General features: G+C 39.6%; 1 protein-coding gene across 1 annotated transcript in view; it reads left to right on the top strand.

The window, feature by feature from the left end:
• The window catches only part of PAX9 (paired box 9), a 123,179-nt gene that overhangs the window by 88,126 nt on the left and 11,295 nt on the right, over positions 1-23,758 (top strand). Inside the window, exons 2-3 of the mRNA XM_069950453.1 lie at positions 1-102; positions 5,434-5,570. The exon at positions 1-102 is cut by the window's left edge and continues 525 nt beyond it. Of these exons, the coding sequence (XP_069806554.1) occupies positions 1-102; positions 5,434-5,570 (239 nt within the window). The remainder of the gene's footprint in view (positions 103-5,433; positions 5,571-23,758) is intronic.

Here is a 23,758-nt window from a genome sequence, read left to right as displayed (position 1 = left end):
CTGGCATGCCCTCCCTAGCCAGCACCATGGCCATGCCCAGGACCTGGCCCTCCTCACATTCTGTCACTGACATACTGGGGATTAGGTCTATCACAGATCAAGGTGAGTAACTCCTATATACCCATTATATTATAACTAGAATAGCAAAGAATTCTGAGCATATATATGATAGTCTGGCAACATATAATAAAGGGAACAAGATATCAGTCTATATAATCCAATATGTATCATAGAACTGTAGTGGAATAGTAGCAAAATATAAGCAGAAAATGATATAGATCGATAGATAAGAGACAGACAGACAGATAGATAATAGATAGATAGATAGATAATAAATAGTAGATAGATAGGAGATAAATAGGAGATAGATAAAACAAAAACTTTATTGTATTAATAATGATAGCAATAAAATACTGTTTATAATACTCTTCACTTGTTCTATATACTGCCTTAATATAGGAGTCAACGCATACCTAAGAAAAATAAATAAGATTTAAAATCTAATTATTATTTTTTTAATCACCTATATCTCTAGAATATCCATCTAGAAGTTTCATCTATTAGTGCATGCATCTTTAATGTATTCATCTATAATAATTTATAAATAGCTATCTATCTTATGACACTTTCCATTCATCTGTTACATATCGTTCTTATATATATATATATATATATATATATATATATATATATATATATATATATATATATATATATATATATATATATATATATATCCTATCAGTATCTCCTATATATCAATCATCTATCTATCGATCTTTACAGTATATATCACAGTGTGCACCACAGCTATGTTATATCTTCACCAATGACCGATGTCAGCGCTAATAAAAAAGCATACAATAAAAAGTCGCCTGGTAATGTCGCTAGCAGCTTGCACATATGTATAAGGACTCTCCTGGCTGGTGGTAGCCTCGGCTCCTGGTCAGTGCAGCTTCTCCCCCTAATCCTTGTAGACACGCTGAGAAAACTGTATATAGGGGATCAGGTCTAATAGATAGAGCTGAGGGGTGAAGCAGCCCAGCCTCCCTGCTATCAGCCCTGTGCCCCCAGCCTCCCTTCTATCAGCCCTGTGCCCCCAGCCTCCCTGCTATCAGCCCTGTGCCCCCAGCCTCCCTGCTATCAGCCCTGTGCCCCCAGCCTCCCTGCTATCAGCCCTGTGCCCCCAGCCTCCCTGCTATCAGCCCTGTGCCCCCAGCCTCCCTGCTATCAGCCCTGTGCCCCCAGCCTCCCTGCTATCAGGCCTGTGCCCCCAGCCTCCCTGCTATCAGCCCTGTGCCCCCAGCCTCCCTGCTATCAGCCCTGTGCCCCCAGCCTCCCTGCTATCAGCCCTGTGCCCCCAGCCTCCCTGCTATCAGGCCTGTGCCCCCAGCCTCCCTGCTATCAGCCCTGTGCCCCCAGCCTCCCTTCTATCAGCCCTGTGCCCCCAGCCTCCCTGCTATCAGCCCTGTGCCCCCAGCCTCCCTGCTATCAGCCCTGTGCCCCCAGCCTCCCTGCTATCAGCCCTGTGCCCCCAGCCTCCCTGCTATCAGCCCTGTGCCCCCAGCCTCCCTGCTATCAGCCTTATGTCCCCAGCCTCCCTGCTATCAGCCATGTGCCCCCAGCCTCCCTGCTATCAGCCCTGTGCCCCCAGCCTCCCTGCTATCAGCCCTGTGCCCCCAGCCTCCCTGCTATCAGCCCTGTGCCCCCAGCCTCCCTGCTATCAGCCCTGTGCCCCCAGCCTCCCTGCTATCAGCCCTGTGCCCCCAGCCTCCCTGCTATCAGCCCTGTGCCCCCAGCCTCCCTGCTATCAGCCCTGTGCCCCCAGCCTCCCTGCTATCAGCCCTGTGCCCCCAGCCTCCCTGCTATCAGCCCTGTGCCCCCAGCCTCCCTGCTATCAGCCCTGTGCCCCCAGCCTCCCTGCTATCAGCCCTGTGCCCCCAGCCTCCCTGCTATCAGGTCTGTGCCCCCAGCCTCCCTGCTATCAGCCCTATGTCCCCAGCCTCCCTGCTATCAGCCCTGTGCCCCCAGCCTCCCTGCTATCAGCCCTGTGCCCCCAGCCTCCCTGCTATCAGCCCTGTGCCCCCAGCCTCCCTGCTATCAGCCCTGTGCCCCCAGCCTCCCTGCTATCAGCCCTGTGCCCCCAGCTCTCCTTTTCTTCTTCTTCTTCTTCTGCTGCTGGAAATTAGGGAAAAGTTTCACTTCTCTCGTTTGTGCAATCAGACTAAATTTACCCAGACAGGAAGTTCAGATGTCAGATAATTGGTTTCATTCTGAGGCCCAGAGAACAACCCCTGGGCATAGTGTGCAGGGGAGAACTCTGCCCCTCACCTAGAGACTCATTTTCTGCTTATTTCCCTGCATATGATGGACTCTATCTCTCATACAGGGACTCCTCTAGATACCCCAGTAACCCAGCACAGACCAGCTCTCCCAGCTTCAAGGAGCCAGGTCCTATCATTGGCTTAATGAGACAAAGTGCTCCATGCACTTCCCAGAGACTGCCCCAGAAATATACACAGATTACCATTTCCTGAATTGGCCTAACATTGGAGAATTAGATTACAAATTGGGAATGTTTGTAGATCCCTCTAATGGTTTCCTCTCTTATTAACACCACATTGGCAGTCAGGCCTCCAAGGGAACTGTCTGGAGTTGTTCCTCTATGTCTCAGATTTTTTTGGGAAAAAGATTCCTGAGCTGAGTACAAGGGGTCTCTGCCCTGCACTGCTCAGGCCATTAGCTGGCTCTTTGTGAGCAAATTGCTAATTTATTGGACAAAGCCTTGTGTCTGACATGGGGACAGCTCTTTCTAGTGGGGAAAGTGTGAACTGGTTGTTATTATTAGGGCAGAGGGACTGCAGGGGAGAAGGGTCCTGGAGAGAGGACTTTTCATCTACACTTTATACCTATACTGCACAGACGTCTGGATAGTGATGCATGCAAACCTAACAGGAGAGTCAATGCATATTGTTATAAATGTGTGCACAAAAAGTGTAAAAAAAAAAAAAAAAAAAGTAATGATTACGATATACTAATAATTGAAGCTAATAAAAACATTTAAAAGATATACTAATACTAATAAATTAAAGCTAATAAAAACAGTAAAAGTAAAGAAAAAAGTAAAGATTACAGTATACTACAGTGCAATATAATAAATTGAAGCGAATAAGTAACAAAAAGTATAGATTAGGATATGCTATAGTTCAATATATAATAAATTGAAGCTAATAAATAACAAAGTAAAAAAAAAAGTAAAATGTATAGCTTAGGATATGCTACAGTTAAATATATAATAAATTGAAGCTCATAAATAACAAAATATTTTTTTATTCTACTTATATTTTTTTTTGCTAAAACTAATACAAATAAATAACATAAAGGGCAAAAAAAAAATAATAACATGTTATTAACTTGTGTATTATATTATAATAAATTAATTTAGTATCTGTAACCATTTATTTGTTATTCTGTGTTATGTTTTGCATAAAGTGGAATATAAAACTACTATAAAATATAGAATAATAATAATAATATAAACTAAAGATATTATTACTATAATGGATTATGGTAGACATAATAATTTCGATTGCAGGTAAAATTATTGCTTCCTAAAATAATAAAGCTGGATAAGCTGTGTGGTCATATACAACATAAAATTGTTCCTGTAACCAGTCATCTCTATGTAATAGTAACAACAAACAGATATTTCCCTAGCTCCATAGAAGCTGTACAGTAGACATAAGGACCACTCTGGCTCTTCTCCTCCCCTGATAGACCCATCTGTACTGTCACACTACTTTCCCCTCCTGTACTATCCAGAATGACAGATCTCTCAGCTTTGGCTGCATTGTGAGAAGGATTCTGGAAAGCCCCCCCCCCCCCCCCCCCCCCCCCCCCCCCTCACTGTAAAATAAACATTTCTGACAAATTCTGGAATGCTAAGTATTCTCCATATTTAATCCTTTCTTCAAACATCAGGCCGCACTTTATTTCACCAAATTCTGTATGTTACAAACGATTTTTACTTGTAGAAAAATCCAATTTTCTCCCAAGCTGGGAATGGCCTAATAGTGGTGTATAGTGGGGGCTGTGATGGATGGGGCAGGGGATACATGGCTGTATTCTCCCTCCATGATAGGAGATTCTCTACTGCCACTGCTCCTCAACCCTGTGGCTGAACTATAACCCACACCATGCTGGGAGTTGTAGTAGAATGACAGGTTGGGAAATACTCCACAAAATAGCTACATTTTTATTTACACTGAAAACATAGTAAACTTCCACTTTATTTGCATCTATGAATTTCACACATTGGGCAAAGCTGCCTGCGGATAGGGAAAGCCAAGATATACACTCAGTAGAAGTGCAGCACTCACCACATTATTTTAATAACCTGATTCCGGGGCCTGTAATTATATGTGGGGAGAGAATGAGGGACAAGTGGGCCAGACATCCACCAACCTGACATCTACTTATTATACCACTGCCAGAGAGTTGTTATAGGTATATAGATAGAAAAATAGATATTACACGGATGATAGATAGATAGATAGATAGATAGATAGAAGATTGATAGATGGTAGGTAGAGAGATGGTAGATGATAGATAGGTAGGTACAGTAGATAGATGATAGATAGTAATAATATATGATAGATAGATAGATATAGATAGGAGATAGATAGGTGGATAGAGATAGATAATATATATTAGACTGATGATATTAGATCGATAAAGATAGAGGGAAAAAAACCTGATGGCAGCTATAGTCAGAGAAATATTAGATACACATAGGTAAATATAAATAGTGGATATTAAATCCACAGATAGAAAGACAGGTGATAGATCTGATGCATAATATATAGTAGCTCAGATGAGATCCATAGACAGATTATACAAAGGAAAAGTGATAGACGACATTGAATATACAAGGAAATATTTGTTTGTCTATAAACATTGTAATAATATACAATAAACCAGATAAAACATATTGGATAGATATGGAATGTATAGTGACTGTCCTTGTTGTGTTTAGGACATGTATATGGTCTATTTTAGATTTATCTGTAAGGGATTCATTCGATAGAAACCTCCTGTGTTTCATCTTCCATCATGTGTTTGCTTTCATAGACAATACAGTGCATGTCCTATAGAAGATCTGAGCCAGGTTATCACCAGTACTAGGACTATGCTGTGCACAGATGTGTAATGCTGAGCTTTGTCTTCTGGTGCAATGTGATTTACTATAAAGACAAGTAATGTATGGTTTTCCACAGGAGGGCAGGAAAATAAGTTGACCTTCAGTATATTATAAAATAAAAATTTGACATATATATATATATGATGTGTCAATTTACAGATATAGGATTTAGGGCTTGTAATACTATTAATATAGAATTATTGTTATTGACTGTTGCACCCCTATGTCCACAGTCAGTGACACTTCACCTTACCATAGTCCCAAAATTGAGGAATGGAGCAGCCTGAGCAGGAATGGTTTCCAGTCTACCCAGCACATGATCAATGGACTGGAGAAAGGCTCCCTAGAGCAGGAGGTCAAATACAGCCAAGTAAGTGTCCTACATCACTATAGTCATTGTGTATATGCATCATTACATGTGTTCTACCATTGCTCTATCTATATAATACAGGGATATCCAGCAGCACAGGGGCACAGGCACTCAGTTACACAAGTCAGGTCGGATTTTTATTCCATCTTTATTGCTGTTGCTCCATGTTGTATCGATCACTGATTCTGTATCAGCCTCGATGTTGTACATGCTGCAATTATGGCTAATAGTAGATGTTCAACTTATTTAAATAATAATAAATATACTATTGTTCTAATAGTCTAATAATCTCCTATAAGGAGGCATGGGGCTCTCTCTCCCTATAGTTACCCTCAGCCTTGTATCCTGGCTGCTGAATATCATCCTCTGTGTATATGTTCTGCTGGAGATAAAATAACACATCGTTGAATTCTAGGGATGGTTGGCATTTTTTTTGTTAATTAAAACCACTTTTCTATATTGTAATGGAGAGAAAATAAGAACTGATATATATATATATATATATATATATATATATATATATATATATATATATATATATATATATATATATATATACACACACACATACATATACATTTTTTCCCACAGATATATATATATATATATATATATATCTGTGGGGAAAAAATGTATATGTATGTATGTGTGTGTATATATATATATATATATATATATATATATATATATATATATATATAATGTATGTGTGTGTATATATATATATATATATATGTGTGTGTGTATATATATATATATATATATATATATATATATATATATAATCCCTTCTGCTGTTCATGACATGCAGAGTATAATGTAATATGAAGAATATATGACCTGTGTAAGACAAATAAACCGAAAACAATAGCTTGTGGTTCCTGGGCTCCTTACAGCTTGAGGCTGAGCTATGCACATACAGGGGTGATTACAGAACCATATACTGTATATATCTTATAGTCTAGTCTTGTACTTGTGAGTTGGTGGTGTTGGAGGGCTGGACTTTCTGTTATGAGATTCTCTATAAAGTTGTACTATATGTGAATAGTAGTAATAGAACTCATTATCATAGATTATTCATTACCAATATCTCTCACTCTCCTATATTTTCAATCTCTCTTTTTTATTTGACTGTCCCTCAAACCTGTCTCCTATCTGTCTCATGTCTGTCTGTTGTATAATCTATTCTAAATGTACAATGACCCAGATTTACTATCACCTGCTAATAGTCCAACAGACTGACTGCATTGGGCAAGGTTAGTAAATCCCTGACCAGATGCCAAATGGACAATCATTCACTCCTCATTCATGTGTGTGTGTATGTGTGTCACTTTTTCCAAAAATGGCTTAAAAAATAAGCACTTTTTATTAGTTAAATAAGGAAATACTCTAAATAAGGAAAAATCTCTAAATTTAAATAATGTTACCTAAACAGTGCACAGGAACCATAAATGCCATGTACCTGCTATGTGCCACGCTTTGGCACTTCACAGGACAGAAATATGGAGGGTTTGCAATTGTACATCTTTTTAGTATAGTGTTTTGCTTGTGAGTTTGAGTTGTGATTAGTGAAGCTCTTAATTTTTTCTTTATCTTTGTGCTGCTCTCCATAGAGTTGTTATATATATATATATATATATATATATATATATATATATATACACACACACACATATAGCATTATCTATAATATTTCTATAGCACCAACAGATTCTGCATCTATATACAAGTCTGGATGCAGCTATACAGACATATTCAAGCATGTCAAACATGTGGAGCGAGAGCTATATATATATATATATATATATATATATATATATATATATATATATATATATATATATATATTATAAAAAAAAAATAATATATATATATATATATATATATATATATATATATATATATATATAGGCTGAGAAATATTTAAATATCTATCTCTAAAAAGAGATTCACAAATGTACAGGGCCCTTGTGTATGACTTGATGTTTCATGTATATCTCTGTTTAACAGACTAGTTTGTGTGTGTGTGTGTGTGTGTGTGTGTGTGTGTGTGTGTGTATATATATATAATATATATATATATATATGTGTGTGTATATGTGTATATATATATAATCTCAATTGGACATTACGAAGTTAAAGGGTTCTAAGAAAATGTGAAACATTTGGGTCGCCAGGTATATGTGTATATAAAGCTCAGTATAATAATATAATCTTCTAGATGTGGCTGTAGATTGATCACATTGAAGCCATTTAGTTCACTGCTTTTATTCCACATATAAGCAAGGAAATTCAGCATTCCACAATTAAAATCTATATAAAATATTAATATTTTGCTTAAATACTTGTTTGTCCACATAAGTCCAGTAATCTGAAGCCAACCTGCATGAGCACATAGGATGCAATGAATTGGATGTGTTGCAGCTAGCACTCTATAGGCTTTAATGGGCATGGCACTAGACCTATGGTCACAAGTACAAGACCAAGTCATATGGCTTGGCTGTCCATTCATTTGGTTAGTGGAAAAAGTAATTCTGCTTTTAACATGCGTTGATGATTTCTCCAAATAGTCAGGTATGTGCATGAAGCATTGAAAGCAGAACCATTTTTTTTTTTTTTTTACAGACTAAACGAATGGACGGCCATTCCATCCAATATGGTCTTGGACTGAGTACTGTGGTTTTACTTATATGGTGAAGCAGACATAACTTTGTCTGTTTCTAAGGCAAACCAGTAGAACATTGGAGAATGGCTATAGGCGTGAATGGGGGAAAATGGGTTCAAAACAGTAAATCAGCAGACCTTTTTTTTTTTTTTGCCTAAGGCGACCAATCAGAATGTAATGTTACAGCAAATTGGTTTTTACAGTTATAACACATGGGAAATGCTGTGTATAAATTATTAGAAAATGGAAAAACTGAACCCAGGTTGAAGTATAGAGAATTTGCTCCAAAAACAGTGTACATCTGGTCAGTGCACACAGGTAACACGTCATCTCCTAATAATAACACATTACCCCTGTACGCCTGACCAGACTCTGAGCACTCTTTTACAGCTTGATGTACGTCTCCTGGAATATGCAGCAATCCCAACTTTATTCCAGTAAAATGTGCTGTTATTTCATGATGTCCAGTACTGAACCAGTCGGCATAGTTATATTACTGGCCATACCTAACTCTACTACATCTATATATATACAATGTAATGGAATTCGAATGCACGGAACAGTTGGTGTCAATAATCCGGTGATCTATTGTTTATCAAAATAATTTTTACTCATTTCTTAATATCAGAAAAATTTCTACACATTTTACCAATAAAATGTGTGAACCCCTGTTTGCAAAAGACGTCCAAAAATAACAATCATGTTGATTATTTTGACATCCATGGTAAAAGCGTCCGTCGTTCAATACATTGTGCGCATTGGACGTTCGTCTTTCCCTTGACTTCAATGCATTGCCGTTGCAGTCAGTTAAATTGCGGCAATAACTGACGTTTTTTAAAAATCAAAATCAGCCGCCTTCTCTCTATTTTTGACGTTGTGTGAACATAGCCTTTAACTGATATATGACCAGAGTATATAAGCGGGAAGAGAGAGCCATTGCTTGTGCTGCCCCCTGTTGGTGTTGGGTGGCACTCAGGACGGTTAGGTCTGGGGCTTGTTTGCCAACGTTGCATTGTCTATTGAGAATTGGGAATATCCAGTAGCAAACTAGGACTCGGAATGCATTCTTGCGTTCAGTAGATTTTTAGGGCTGCACAGGTCGTCTGCAATCATCCACAATATTTGTCCTCATTCTGCAACAAAAATTAATCCGTAATGCATCCATATTCCTTTTTTTTCCGGATATGCAGTGATGTTTTTGTATAAATTCACTGATGAAATTGTATAAAATCATCATAGACGTCTATGGAACAATCTGCGCTGCAATTATGGCCCATACTAGAGCTTGTCAGTCATTTTTTGCGGATCCGTTAAACTATGGACAATGTGAACAGCCCGATAGAAATGAATGGGCCCTAACGTGTGAATGAAGCCTTATACTGAAAACTCTCTCCGGGGGGCCCATAGTGGTTATGGGCTTTGCTCTTGGGTTTTTTCCATCTTGCTTCACAAGACAAACTCCATAGACTTATAATGAAGCTTGTCTTGTGCAGTGAGTCAAGGAGTGAAGCAGCTTGTTCTAGAGAACTGTGGGGGTCTGAACACTCAGACTGATGAAAAACTTTTGACATGTTTCGCATAATTTTTTTTTTTTTTTTTTAGAATGACAGGGACACTTTAAAATACCTGATCCTCTAAGAATTGGTAATTCGTTGCAAGTTTTTTGATTTCTAATCTGATTTGTGATCTAAGATGACCACCAGCTACATGACCTTGCATTGGCCAGCACTGGTGATCACCAGTGATGCTCTGAGACCAGGGACCAAGACAGTGGGGCATATATATCAAACCGGTCTAATAAAATTCACTGTCCCAGTGCACTGGGCCTTAGTAAATCCGGCCAGATGTGAGGTTTTTTTTTTAGGATGATCTAAGGCTGCTAAAAGACGTAAATCATGTTAAATCAAGAGGCCATGCCTCCTCCCCGCCATTTAGGTGGACAGGGCTGGCCTGTCGAATAATTGGCAGTAAGTGCCTTCTCTTGTGGCAGCTTATCTCCATTCGGCACAAAAGAATCAGGCATGTTGAAATCCAAGTGCCCGATCACTCTCCCCTGACCTCAGGAGGCCTTCTTACACTTTACATGATTCGCTGGTCCCACTGATATGACAAGTTTGGCCAATAATATGTGTAACTTTAACATATTATAATATGTATGTCAACTTTAAAGGGTACTCCAGAGATTTTTTTTCTTTTTTTTTAAATCAACTGGTGTCGGAAATTAATACATATTTGTAAATTACTCAAAGTCTTTTAGTACTCATCAACATCTGTATACCATACAGGAAGTGGTGTATTCTTTCCAGTCTGACACAGTGCTCTCTGCTGCCACCTCTGTCTGTGTCAGGAACTGTCCAGAGTAGTAGCAAATCCCCATAGTAAACCTCTCCTGCTCTGGACAGTTCCTGTCACGGACAGAGGTCGCAGCAGAGAGCACTGTGTTTGACTAGAAAGAGTACACCACTTCCTGCAGGTCATACAGCAGCTGATAAGTACTAGAAGACTTCAGGTTTTTAAATAGAAGAAATTTATAAATTTGCATAACTTTAGCAAAAGATTATTTTTTTTCAAAACAACTGGTGCCATAGAGTATCCCTTTTTAAGTAGACAATGAAAGCTCTTATTCAATGACTAGAGATCTTGATAACTGGAAGGTGTTAATAAACAAAGTAGATAATAAAATGCATAACTTATAACTGCAGTAACTGCAGAAAGAGCTTAATGGGGTATTTCAATTTTAAAAACAAAAGAATTGTATATTGTTGGACTGGGTAGAAAAGAAAAAATAAGCTTACCTACCCCAGTCCCCAACAGTTTCCACTGCAGATAGTTCCAGTTTCCCGCTGCTCAATTATAGAGTTTGGAGCAGGACCTGCCAGCTAAGCCAATCACTGTCCACTGTGGTAGACTGTTTCTGCCAGCGATTGGGTTTTCGGGCAGGTCCTGCTCCAAGCTCTAGCCTTGGAATAAAGGAAAAGTGATGAGCAGTGGGGAAGTAGAAGAAGCCGCAATGGGAACAAAGGGGGGGACTAGGGTAGGTAAGTATTCATATTTTTTATTTTTGTACCCAGGCCTAGTAATGTATGTACAGAAAAATGTTAATCCAGGAATACCCCTTTAAGCCATTGATACATGACCTTTGCCGATACCATGAGGCTAAGTGTACTTTTTTGTTTGTTAATCTTTTAAGTTCTACTAAAATGTCTCATAATACATCTACACTGGAAAGCTGTTTTGTAGGCAGTAGCTTTTGCTCTAGCCTAAATAAAAAATCTTTAAACACGCTCGGAACAGCGGACGAAATTTTTAAGTGCAAAATTTTTAAGTACTAAATGTACAATACAGCCCAAAATAAGCCTCACGTGTCTGTCCTCAACACAATACAAATATCAAAATAAAAAAATGGAAATGCAGTATAACTTGGAAGGTTGGCTTCTTACTGACAGTCCGGCAGCCATATTCACTTGCTGGTCAACTTAGATGTTTATTTTTCCGTTCTACTTTTTGCATTGTAGTGAATGTCACCCACATACTGTCAGTAGGGCACAAGCCCCAATAAGCAATTGGCTATAGGTGCCCCTGGTGCCTCAAGTAAAACTCAAAAACTGAAAGTCACTAGAAAGTACAGTCACCTAGAATGCTCGGCAGTCATAGATACATGTGTAACTGATGTCTAATAAGCTGAACATCCATTGGTTGTCTGCAACAAACCTCGGCTTCTCTCTTTATTTTGTAAACTGAATTGACTGAGGCGTATTTCCTCCGAGACACTTCTGACGTCTTAACCAAATAGAGATCTCGGCTGAGTTCAGGCCCCGCACACCTATTCAATTTGGTCATTTACGCATGTCGAAAATAAACAGAGTAAGGCACGTTTTCTTGAGAGAAGTTGATGTAACAAAGTGGATCTGTATCTGTGCATATATACTGCAAGTGCATGGCAAACCATATATATATATATATATATATATATATACTGTGTATATATATATATATATATATATATATATATATATATATATATACACACACACACACAGTTTTCCATATTGTACACATACAGTGGTGTCACTCCTGTGTGTGTATGTATGTGTGTATATATATATATATATATGTATAAAATATATATTTATTTATTTATTAATTTTTTAAAATAAATTTATTTTTTTTAAATAATCTAGCGTTTATGTATATTTCTTTCATTCAGTTCTGTTTTCTTAAATATTTAATATTACTTATTCTGCTAATAAAAGTCCATTCTTCTATATAAACATCCCCCAATGTTATCTTTTCACTCTTTAGCATAGAGGGCCGGATTCACACACTGTATGTTTCTCTTTGTTGTGTTTTTTTTTTGCATTATGGATGGCTCCCATAGTTTGTTGTACCTCTCCTTACCTTTAGACCTTTATATGTGGCTGAAGGTTTCTGCATTACATAGATTTTCTCATACAGTGGTCTTTCATACATGAGCATGAGCTGTGAGCCCCTGACTTATTTCCCCTCATCCCATGTCAGCGTACTTCTTTATTATTTGTATTCTGATTCCAGAACATATTGGTGCTGTGTAAAAATAAAGCTATGGCTGTTACAAAGTTATAACTCCCAGCATGGCCTGATAGAAGCTCTCAGCTGATTAGGAAGGATATCACATTTAAGGCCATGTTCACACAATAAGGGCAAAACGTGGCCATTTTGGATAAATATGGCCTGAAATAAAGAAGGTGATCATTATTTCAGGCTGTATTTATCCATATATGCCCGTATTTTGCCCTTATTTTTACGTTGTGTGAACATGGCCTAAAAGGGTGTTCTGGTAATTCCTTTTTTTTACATTTGTTTAATAAAGTTATATAACTGAGAATCACTAATACAGCATGCAGAAGTGCTAGCGATATGTAACTGTGCCAGGACCAGGGTTTGGGTACCTCTGCAGTTCTCCATACAGGCACTGGGGGCATCAGAGGGGCCGTGTCGTCCTTTACTGCTGCCACAATGTAAAAAAAAAAGTAGTTTATTAGGTAAAGTTATATAACTTTTTAAAAGAAATTTAAAACTTTTTTTTTATGCCGGAATACCCCTTTAGGACACGGCCTTGTTACCTTTTAACTCAGAAAACAAAGCCTACAATTGTAATACCCCTTAATACCCTATACTGATAATTATGGTGCTAATTGTCAGAGTAAATTACTTTATACTGTTGAAGCCTTGTCATATGTATACTTAAGGGGCAACTCCACAAAAAATATTTTTCTGTCAAATCAACTGGTGTCAGAAATAGAGATGATCAAACAGCGCTGATGTTCGAACCATCGGTGGGGAAGGTGGAGACAGCCCGAGTACCGCCTGCAAAACAGGAATACAACCTATGTCCCAGGCTGTATTCCTGTTTTCCAGGCGGGACTCGGCCTGTCTCCACCTTCCCCATGGAACGGGAAGACTGAGGGAGTCAAATACCGATTGTTTGAGTTCGTACTGAACCTGAACATCAGCGCTGTTCAATAATCTCTCGTCAGAAAGTACCAGAGATTTATAATTTACTTCTATTAAAACATCAAGTCTTCCAGTACTTATAAGCTGCTGTTTGTCATAGATATAGACATAGGTATGCAGGACATCCAGCAGCTGATAAATACTGAGACTTGAGTTTTTTAATAGAAGTAAATTATACATCTCTGACACTTTCTGACACCAGTTGATTTAAAAGAAAATTTGTTTAGCTGGAGTTGTCCTTTAAGGACACTTCTTTATCATAAACTGTCACATAGAAACCAATAGGTATTTCACAGTATAAATTTACCTTGCTTTTTTCTATTCTATACTATACTATACACATTGGGGGTGATTTATTAGACATGGTGTAAAGTGAAACTGTCTCAGTTGCCCCTAGCAACCAATCAGATTCCACTTTTCATCCTTCACAGACTCTTTGGAAAATGAAAGGTGGAATCTGATTGGTTGCTAGGGGCAACTGAGCCAGTTTCACTTTACACCATGTTTGATAAAATTCCCTCATTGTTTCTATACTATTAAGCATATCTACCATAGCCAATAAAGGAGACAAGTGGCCATCTAATCTGAATGGAGTCAAGCCCCTCTCCTTCACTTTAGATGTGTCCTGCTGATAGGACCACCAGTGATCACCTGTAATCAGTACAAATCCAGTAGTAAGTGTTCAGTTCCTCTGCAGTGCCCCCACAGGTGAAATAAAGCATTACAGGACAACTACTGCAGACAGCTGTAACATTAGGAGTTATCCAGGCTTATAAATGCATATCCTCTTTAACAAACAGAAACTCTCTCTTGCTCTTTTTATTTATTACAATAGCAGTACAAAGAAGATGTCGGTGGGATTTATCTGGCACAAACACCCCTTCTAGAAGGGTCGGCCATGCTCCCCTGTTCCTTCTCTGAATGAAGAGAACTCCTGGCATTGGTGTGAAGTCAAATTCAGGCTTTTATTTGATGCAACGCGTTTCGAGGGTGCAATCCCTTCTTCATCAGGCATGGTGAAAAGGGGATTGCACCCTCGAAACGCGTTGCATCAAATAAAGCCTAAATTTGACTTCACACAAGTTCCAGGAGTTCCCTTCATTCAGAGAAGGAACAGGGGAGCGTGGCCGGTCTTCCAGAAGGAGTGTTTGCGCCAGACAAGTCCCACCAACCTCTTCCTTGTACTGCTATTGTGATTGACACAGAGGATCCATCTTGGAGAATCGGAAGGTGGTAGGCAGCATCCCACGTTCATCCAGAGCGCTTTGAATTAGAGCCGTGCCTAATTGTGCACGACCCACTCAGGTGAGCGTGCACACGGATGTTCCTCCAAAGTATGTTTTGACCTGCACATGCAGCGCCGTTTGTGTTTTTTTTTTTTCTCTTTGCATATTTTTTTTATTTTTTTAGGACAGATAAGATAGATTATATATATATATATATATATATATATATATATATATATATATATATATTATTTTTTTTTTTTTTTTTTTTTTTTTTTTTTTTTTTTTTGCATAAAAGTAGCATTTTTTTTTTCCATTCCAAAAAACGCCTTTAGGGTACAAACCCACTTGACGTATTTGCTGCGTGAATCAGTCAAATAAGCAGACAAAACGCAGGCTGGCTTTATACAATTGTTCTGTATTAAAATACGCAATTGCGTAATTTTATGAAGCATGAAGCCACATGCGTTTTTCGCACAGGTTGTTAACAACTTATGCTTTGCTAACAACAAGCTTCACGCATCAAAATTACGCAATTGCGTATTTTAACTCAGAACAATCGTATAAAGCCAACCTGCGTTTTGCCTGCTTATTTTTAAGACTGATTCATGCAGCATATACGTCAAGTGGGTTTGTACCCTTAGGGTATAAACCCACACACCGTATAAGCAGCGTATTTACTGCTGCGATACGCAGCAAATACGCAGCAAACACGCAGCAAATACGCAGCAGATTAGATCTAAATAACTGAACACAGCATCAAATCTGCACCAACAAATCTGCTGCGTATTTGCTGCGTATTTGTTGCGTATCTGCTGTGTATACGGTGTGTGGGTTTGTACCCTTAATTTCCGTAGTGTGCCAGTGACTCTGTAATATATTTGACATTCCATTACTGAATGTTTTGTATTTTTGGTGTGGATTTTTGGGCAGAGTTCTGTTACAACTATTACTGTAGCCTCCACTTGTCAGACACCTCTAATGATCTAGATTATTTCCTTCCCATTAGATATGCCCAGCTGAGATGAATGTTTATAGGAGAGTCAGGAAAAAAAAAGAGTTTAGACAACAGCTTGTCCATCTTTACAGGTTGTGTCCATTTAGGTATATTGGACACAATCCACATACTTGCTCCAGTACTAATAAGGTATTCATTGTATAACCTGAATTCACAGTGTCACCCACAGCGGTGACATACAGGGAGGACTTACCTGCGACTAATGCAAAAAGAGAAAAAAAAAGTTCTGCAGAATCTGTTGGCGCTTAGAAATATTATTATTATAAACTTTCCCTTTAAAACAGCTTCCTATTATCTAATAGAAACTGATGCCAGATACTATTGTCATCAATGGGATCACTCCAGGCCTCTCAGTGGGGATGCTAGATCAGTCCAGACGCTGGATAGGAGAATGTATTTTCCTAACTGGCCTAACACAGGGAGATATCAGTATATACAGTGCAGACACTTACTATTACTGTACACTGAACAATTTTACTATAAAATGGCCAACCCCTTTAAGGATTGTGAAATTTTCAATTTTGCGTTTTCATTTTTTCCTCCTCACCTTCTAAGAGCTATAACTTTTATTTTTCCATCTACAGGACCATGCGGGGGGCTTGTTTTTTTCTGAAATAAGTGTACTTTCAATGGTGCCTTTCAATCTACTTTAAAATTAACCCCCGACGAAACCCCAAAATAATAATTATGAAATTGGGAGAAAATTACAATACCACAATTTATTTTTGTGTTTTTTTGGGGGAGGGGGTCCGCACTTTACGGTAAAACTGGCATCATATCTTTATTTTTTAGGTACCATATTTGTGTAGATCGGGACGTATTGATCACTTTTGAAAACAAAATTTCTGCTTTTTGTTTATGCCGATCACCATGCGTGAACAAAATTAAGCATGTTATGGTATATAATATGTTTTTTTTTATTTTTAAATGTTTTAGTTATAAATTGAGAAAGGGGGTCGATTTTAACTTCTATTGGGCGAGGGGCTTTAAATTTTTTACATTTGATTACTTACACTGATCATTGCTATGCCATGTGGCAGACTCTATGCATTGATCGCTGAGCTGACTGCCGGGAGGAATGTAAGAGACCTCCAGCAGTCAGTACGATCAAAACCCTGATTGTGCTGTGATTTGTGGCACTGTAGGGGTTAATGGTGAGCGAGCCACGATCGTGGCGGCCCATCATTAACCGTGAGGACCTTGCTGCTGATAGCAGCCAGTCCCCAAGTGCTATGAAGTGGGCTCCTGAGCTTACTTTATAGTACCAGTCGACCCACTGGCGGGTCCTTAAGGGGACCCAGTATGTCATGGGTGCTTAAAGGGAACCTGTCACCCCCCCTGTGCCGGGGTGAAGGCAGCCCAACCCCCCCTCTAGAGCCCCGGATACTTACCCCATCTCGCCAAGTCCCATTCCTGGAGCTGGTCCCGGGACAGAGATATCCTTGTCGGACGCCCGCCGCGCACGCTGCTGAGATGAGTCCGACACCCATAGAGAATGAAGGCTCCATTCATTCTCTACGGGTGTCGGACTCATCTCAGCAGTGTGTGCTGGGCTTCAGACGAGGATATCTCTGTCCCGGGACCGGCTCCAGGAACGGACTTGGCAAGATAAGATAAGTATCCGGGGCTCTAGCAGGGAGTGGGCGGTCTTCACCCCGGTACGAGGGTGACAGGTTCCCTTTAAGGCATAAGTATACAAAAGGTCTCATCATAATAATTGTAACTTGAGACCAGACTCAACATACAATGCTATAGACAGTCCGAATCTGCAATGTGTGAAAGGCTGGATGATCTGGCCAATAAAAGTGGGTATTTTACTGGTAACCTTCCCCTGTATTACTTGGTCGTCTTATGGCCCCTCTTCACAGAATAGTAAGTACTACATGTCCTGTACTGTTCTATACCTGAGCCAGATTGAGCTGCTCCTATGGGCACCAGGTCAGAGAAGCTCCCTGCTATTGTTCTGGAACTCTGTGTGAACTGTACTAAAAGGATCCTGAGAAAGCTTCCACGTAAAAAGTGATCTAAAGTGTCCGGAAGCTCTTTCTCACTGTTGTATGTAAGGACTTGCTTTATCTATATTAGTTACCCCATTTTTCTTTATTTTTTCTTTTTCTTTTCTTTTTGGAATTTTGAATTACAATTTGTGGGCTTCAGAAACAATTACTGATTTTCCATAGAGATTTGGTCTTGGGATGAAATATTTTTAACATACAATGGTCGTCCTGGAACCAACAGTGGGACCACCATAGTTTTTGGACAGTTGTCCACCATAACTCCTAAAGTATATCCAAGGGGAGAAACTACACCCAAACAAGCTAATGAAAACTTCCCTATAATTATTTCAATTGTCACTCAAGATTGTTCTATATGTAAAAAAAAAAAAATTTGAAAATTACGGGTAGACATAACTATACCAACCAAATTAGTACTCGGGCCGTTGCGGCAGTCAGAGTCTTCCCACACTATTGTGGAGTAGGATAATGGTCTGCAGGAAACGTTATATCACAGCCATAATGAGTCAATGATTCTCTGCATTTGGCTGCTAGAATAGGAGCTCGGCATATGTTCCCAATTCAGTCCCGCTTGTGAACGTCTTATCTTTCTATGTTCTTCCTCAGTTTGTACGTTGATTTATAGAGCAGGATGTCTTTAGTGCCATTAATACAGCATCACCGATACTTTTTGTGAAATATTTTGTAAGCCTCAAACCACAGTCATCTTGTGTCTGCACCAGTCAGTGCTCAGGAAGCGGCTGTCCGCAACTTATAAAAGACATATTTACTACTGTCTAACACTAAGTCACAATGACTGTCATCATCAGATCTTAGGAAATGTTGAGACCGCTCGAAAACTTTGTATGACTTAACCAGAAAGTCTTAGAGTGGGTTCACATATACCAGCCACGTTTCCTTGTTCTGTCTGGTAGGAGTTTTTTCATTTAGCGGGACACTGGTCTAATGGAATGTGTTCTGTAATAGTCCTTAAGGTAGGCCTGATGGCAAGAGTAATAGAGGTTGTCTGCTGAACGTCTGGGCTGTATAACTTAAAAGAAACCAATACCCACATACGGCAGCTCCAACTGATGGTGCTTGGTTGAATTCTTTCATTGGGTAGAACTCCTCAGTATGTAGCTTCTCCAATAAGGGCATACCTCCAGTATGTAGTTTCTCCCATTAAACAGGTGCCCTCAGTATGTAGAGAAACAGATTGCTGAACTCAGGGAGAACAGCCAAATGACAACACTGCCGGCTGCTAATGAAAGCGCTCAATGCAGTGAAGTCCTAGGTGCATTGTCCCCTGGGAAACATGAGTATGCAAAAGAGGAGTCCGTGGAGCCTCATTGAAGAGTCTCAAAACACAGGACTAGCCAGATCTCCCTCCGGGAAGGACCCAGCCAAGTGGCAGCTCCTGTTAGGAAACCACCAAATCCACCATATTAAGTGGCCCTATAAGTCAGTGTAATGACAAGGGATAAACCAAGGCTAGGTAACCATCCACAGACAGCTGTTTCGGGGTGTTGCCCCTCATCAGTGTGGAGCAGGATTCTGGCTAGGTGGGAGCAATGCCTAGTAGAGCCATAAGAGAAACAGATTGCTGAACTCAGGGAGAACAGCCAAATGACAACACTGCCGGCTGCTAATGAAAGCGCTCAATGCTCAGTATGTAGTCTCTGTTGTTGGGGGCCTCCAGTAAGTAGATGCCCCCAGTATGTATTTCTTTGCCAGTAGGTGTACTATTTTTCTCTAGTACGTAGTTTCCATGAGTTTTTTTTTTTTTTTTTTTACTGTAGTTTGCTCCTGCAGGTAGGTTCTTTTGTATGTTTGTGTCCTCTACTGTAGGTAGGTCCCCCCCCCCCAATGCAGGTAGCTGTCCCCCTTTACTTAGCCCCCCAATAAGTGGTGTACTCTTCTTTAAGAGAAAACAACAAAACACACGTACTCCTCTTTTGTCTCTTGGCTCTGCTTCCCGCTCAGTTCATTGTCGTCTCTTCTTCCTCCCCTTGTGCCAAATGCATAATGCTGCCTGGGACCAAAAGACTGACTGACAGAATGAGGAGCCAATGATTCTTTGCTCTGTCAGTGGAGCACCACATTAATTTGTAAGCTTGTCATTAGGACACGCTTAGGCTATGTTCACACTAACTAAAAAAATAAAAGGTTTCGGCTTTTTCTTTTTTAAATAACGTCCGTTATTACCGCATTTTAATTGACATCAATAGAATGCATTGAAGTCAATGGAATGATGGCCGCCCAATTTTACATAGTCTAGTTAATGACGGACGTTATTTGCATGGACGTCAAATTAACATTCGTGACAAATACAGACGTTTTCTTTTGCAACCAATGGACGTTATATTTAGTTGTTCACACATATTTTATCTTCACTGTCTTTATTAAATTCAATGGACCTTCAATAAAAGATCCACACCCCTCACACGGTGTATCCGCACATGCTGGTGCAGATTTGCTTTGTACAGATTTCCCTTCTATATAGGGTGGACTTATAACTATAGTACTTTCTCCTTATTTGAACTGAATTGTGGGATTATGCTTAAAGGGATTGTCCAGCGAAAATATTTTTCGTTCAAATCAACCTCTCAGAGGGATATGTATTCTATCTATATAGGTATATGGCTATCTATAACACCTTTTTATTAAATGGGTTGTCCAGCGAAAATCTTTTTCTTTCAAATGATCTGGTGTCAGAAAGTTATATAGATTTGTAATTTACTTCTATTAAAAAATCTCAAGTCTCCCCATACTCATCAGCTGCTGTAAGTCCTGCATTAAATGGGGTTTTATTTTCAGTCTGACACAGTGCTCTCTGCTGCAACCTCTGTCCGAGACAGGAACTGTCCAGACCAGTAGCAAATCCCCATAGAAGACCTTTCCTGCAGGACATACAGCAGCTGATAAGTATGGGAAGACTTGAGAGTTTATACAAGTAAATTACAAATCTATATAAGTTTGACACCAGTTATTTTGAAGAAAAAAAAAAAGATTTTCACTGGACAACCCCTTTAATAAAATGGTGTGATAGCCATCTACTTATATATAGACACAGGTTCATTCTTCAGCGCGGAGAGAGGAGACACGTGAGCCTCCCATAGACTGTCATTATGACAGGGAGGCTGGCAGGTATCCGCAGCAGAGACTTCCGCCACTTTTGCTCCGTGTGCACGTAGCCTAAATCTTTAAAGTGAATCTGTCAGAACTCGGGTCCCACCTAGGTGGTGACAGTGTGCTGTAGCTGGCAGTTCCCTAGTAAGCAAATTATTTGATAATTTGTTCATGCAGTGGATTTTGCACACTCTTGGGTCTCATACTGTAAAGAGTCAAAGAGGAGTTTAGCTCAGCATTTGTGCCACACTCTGGCACGCCTGATTACTCCTCCCTCTTCTTCATAAATAATGTCTGCTGCCCAGCCGGCTGTCAGTCATTATCTGCAATCAGATATAGAGCAATCTCCTAGCCTGTGTAGGAGCTGTGGTCTAGAGGTAAATCACCTGTCTAGAGACCAGTAACTTTGTTTTCTTTGGTTCAAATCCCCTAATGAAAATGAAATAGTTATTGATTTTTTCTCATCATTGTATCATTTTTAAAAGTCCAATCAGGTCCAAATTCATTTTTGTTAATAGAATGATGAGAAAAAAAATGGTTTCTTTTTCTCATTATTGTATTAAAAAATGAAACTAATTTGGACCTGATTCTTTACACTTTTAAAAATCTTGGGAATTGAACCAAAGAAAACAAACTGGTGCTGGTCACTACAGACATAGGCTATGCACAAGAGTGGCGCTGTTTTCAGAAACATCATTGGAGTGAAGTTTATGGTCAGATATAATCAGTTTATTCTGGCTCAAGTTGCCATTGCATGAACTATCCAACCAGCGATACCATCAATAAAATCCAGATTCTTTTCTTAGAGAATCCTGTGCGGTGAAACAGATGAATCCAGCACTGACATGTTAAAGAGCTGGATCAGTGCCAGCATGTGACAAATAAGCCTCTAATAATATGGGGCTTAGGGAGATCTTATCTCCGCTCAGAAATCAAGATCAATATCTTGACCTTGCCTTTTCTTTTGTGTTCTCTAATTCTCTTTCTTGCCTTTGCTTCCCTTACACATTCTACTGTTACCAGAAGAGCTGAGAAACGGACTCCTCCTTGTTCTCTGCTACATGGGGCAACGTCCCGGATTACTGCACACGCTCCACCACATCTTCTATTACCATTTACACAGTAATAGCGCGTCCATAGGGCGGCTTGTTAAACAGCAATTTATTATTAATTCCAACACTCTTTCTGTAGGAGAATGTGCAGACTCCATGTTATTCTTACTAATTTTAAATTGGTTGTTCAACTTTTTTTTTTTCCTTTCAAATCAACTGGTGCCAGAAAGTTTCTGAGTTGTAATTTACTAATATAAAAAAAAAAAAAAATCTTGTCTTCCAGTACTTATTAGCTGCTGTATGTCCTGCAGGAAGTGGTGTATTCTCTCCAGTCTGAAACAGTGCTTTCTGCTGCCTCCTCTGTCCATGTCAGGAACTGTCCAGAGCAGTAGCAAATATCCATAGAAAACCTCTCCTGCTCTCCAGACTGGAAAGAATATACCACTTCCTATAGGACATACAGCAGCTGATAAGTACTGGAAGACTTCAGATAATTCAGAAAAAAAATTGCAAAGAGTTAAGTAAAATGTATTGTTTTATATATTCAAAATAAAAGCTGATATCGAGATTGCCGGGGGTACGGAGATTGGACCCCCCCCCCCCCCACACACACACACACACAATCTTGTTCTCTATCCTGTGGAAAGGAGACAAGTTATTTAAGCTTGGAATACCCTTTTAGGGTGCGTTCACACCTACAGGATCTGCAGCTGATTTTCTGCAGCAGATTTCAGTTAAATAACTGAACACAGCATCAAATCTGCTGCAGATCCTGTAGGTGTGAACGCACCATTAATGTAACTACAACTTAGATAGGAATAGGGATGAGCAACTTTATGGTAGCGAAGAGTTTTGCTAGGCTCAGTAGTCAGCTTGGCAGCCGTCCGCCTTTGAATAGAGATGAGCAAACCAGGTTCGGGTTCGAGTCCATCCGAACCCGAACTTTCGGCATTTGATTAGCTGGGGCTGCTGAACATGGATAAAGCTCTAAGGTTGTCTGGAAAACATGGATACAGCCAATGACTATATCCATGATTTCCACATAGCCTTAGGGCTTTATCCAACTTCAGCAGCCACCGCTAATCAAATGCCGAAAGTTCGGGTTCGGATCGACTCGAGCATGCTCCAGGTTCGCTCATCTCTACCTTTGAACTACAAGCCGCTTCACTTGCCTGGAATAGTGGGATCTAGCTCTGGGAAACTGGTAGGAGTTTCCCAGGACTGGAACCAGCTATTCCAGGCAACCAGAGCGGCGTTCAAAGGCAGCCTGCTGACAAGCCAACTGCTGAGCCTACTGAAGTTCTTTGCGTCTACTGTAAATTTACTCATCCCTAGATGGGAATGGCCCTTTAAGAACTGGATGATCATACCATTGAAAGAGTTGTCCAGTCAGGAACCACCCTCTTCAGAAAAACAACTGATATAATCATCTGAACACCACTGGTGCAGATCCTAGTACCCATAGCAAACTATTATAAGAGACTGAGCTAATTGCTCCCAATTACTGGTGGATTGCAAAGCACCAGACCAATGACATTACTGTAGGATTTTTGCCAGTGGGATCTATAAAAAATTTTTTTTTAAAGAAATAATTGCACCCCTTATTTTCTT

The sequence above is a fragment of the Dendropsophus ebraccatus genome, chromosome 13 (genome assembly GCF_027789765.1).
Source record: "Dendropsophus ebraccatus isolate aDenEbr1 chromosome 13, aDenEbr1.pat, whole genome shotgun sequence".
NCBI classification, from domain to species: Eukaryota; Metazoa; Chordata; class Amphibia; order Anura; family Hylidae; genus Dendropsophus; species Dendropsophus ebraccatus.
Note: the sequence above shows the minus strand (reverse complement) of the source record. Positions and strands in the feature narration are given on the sequence as shown.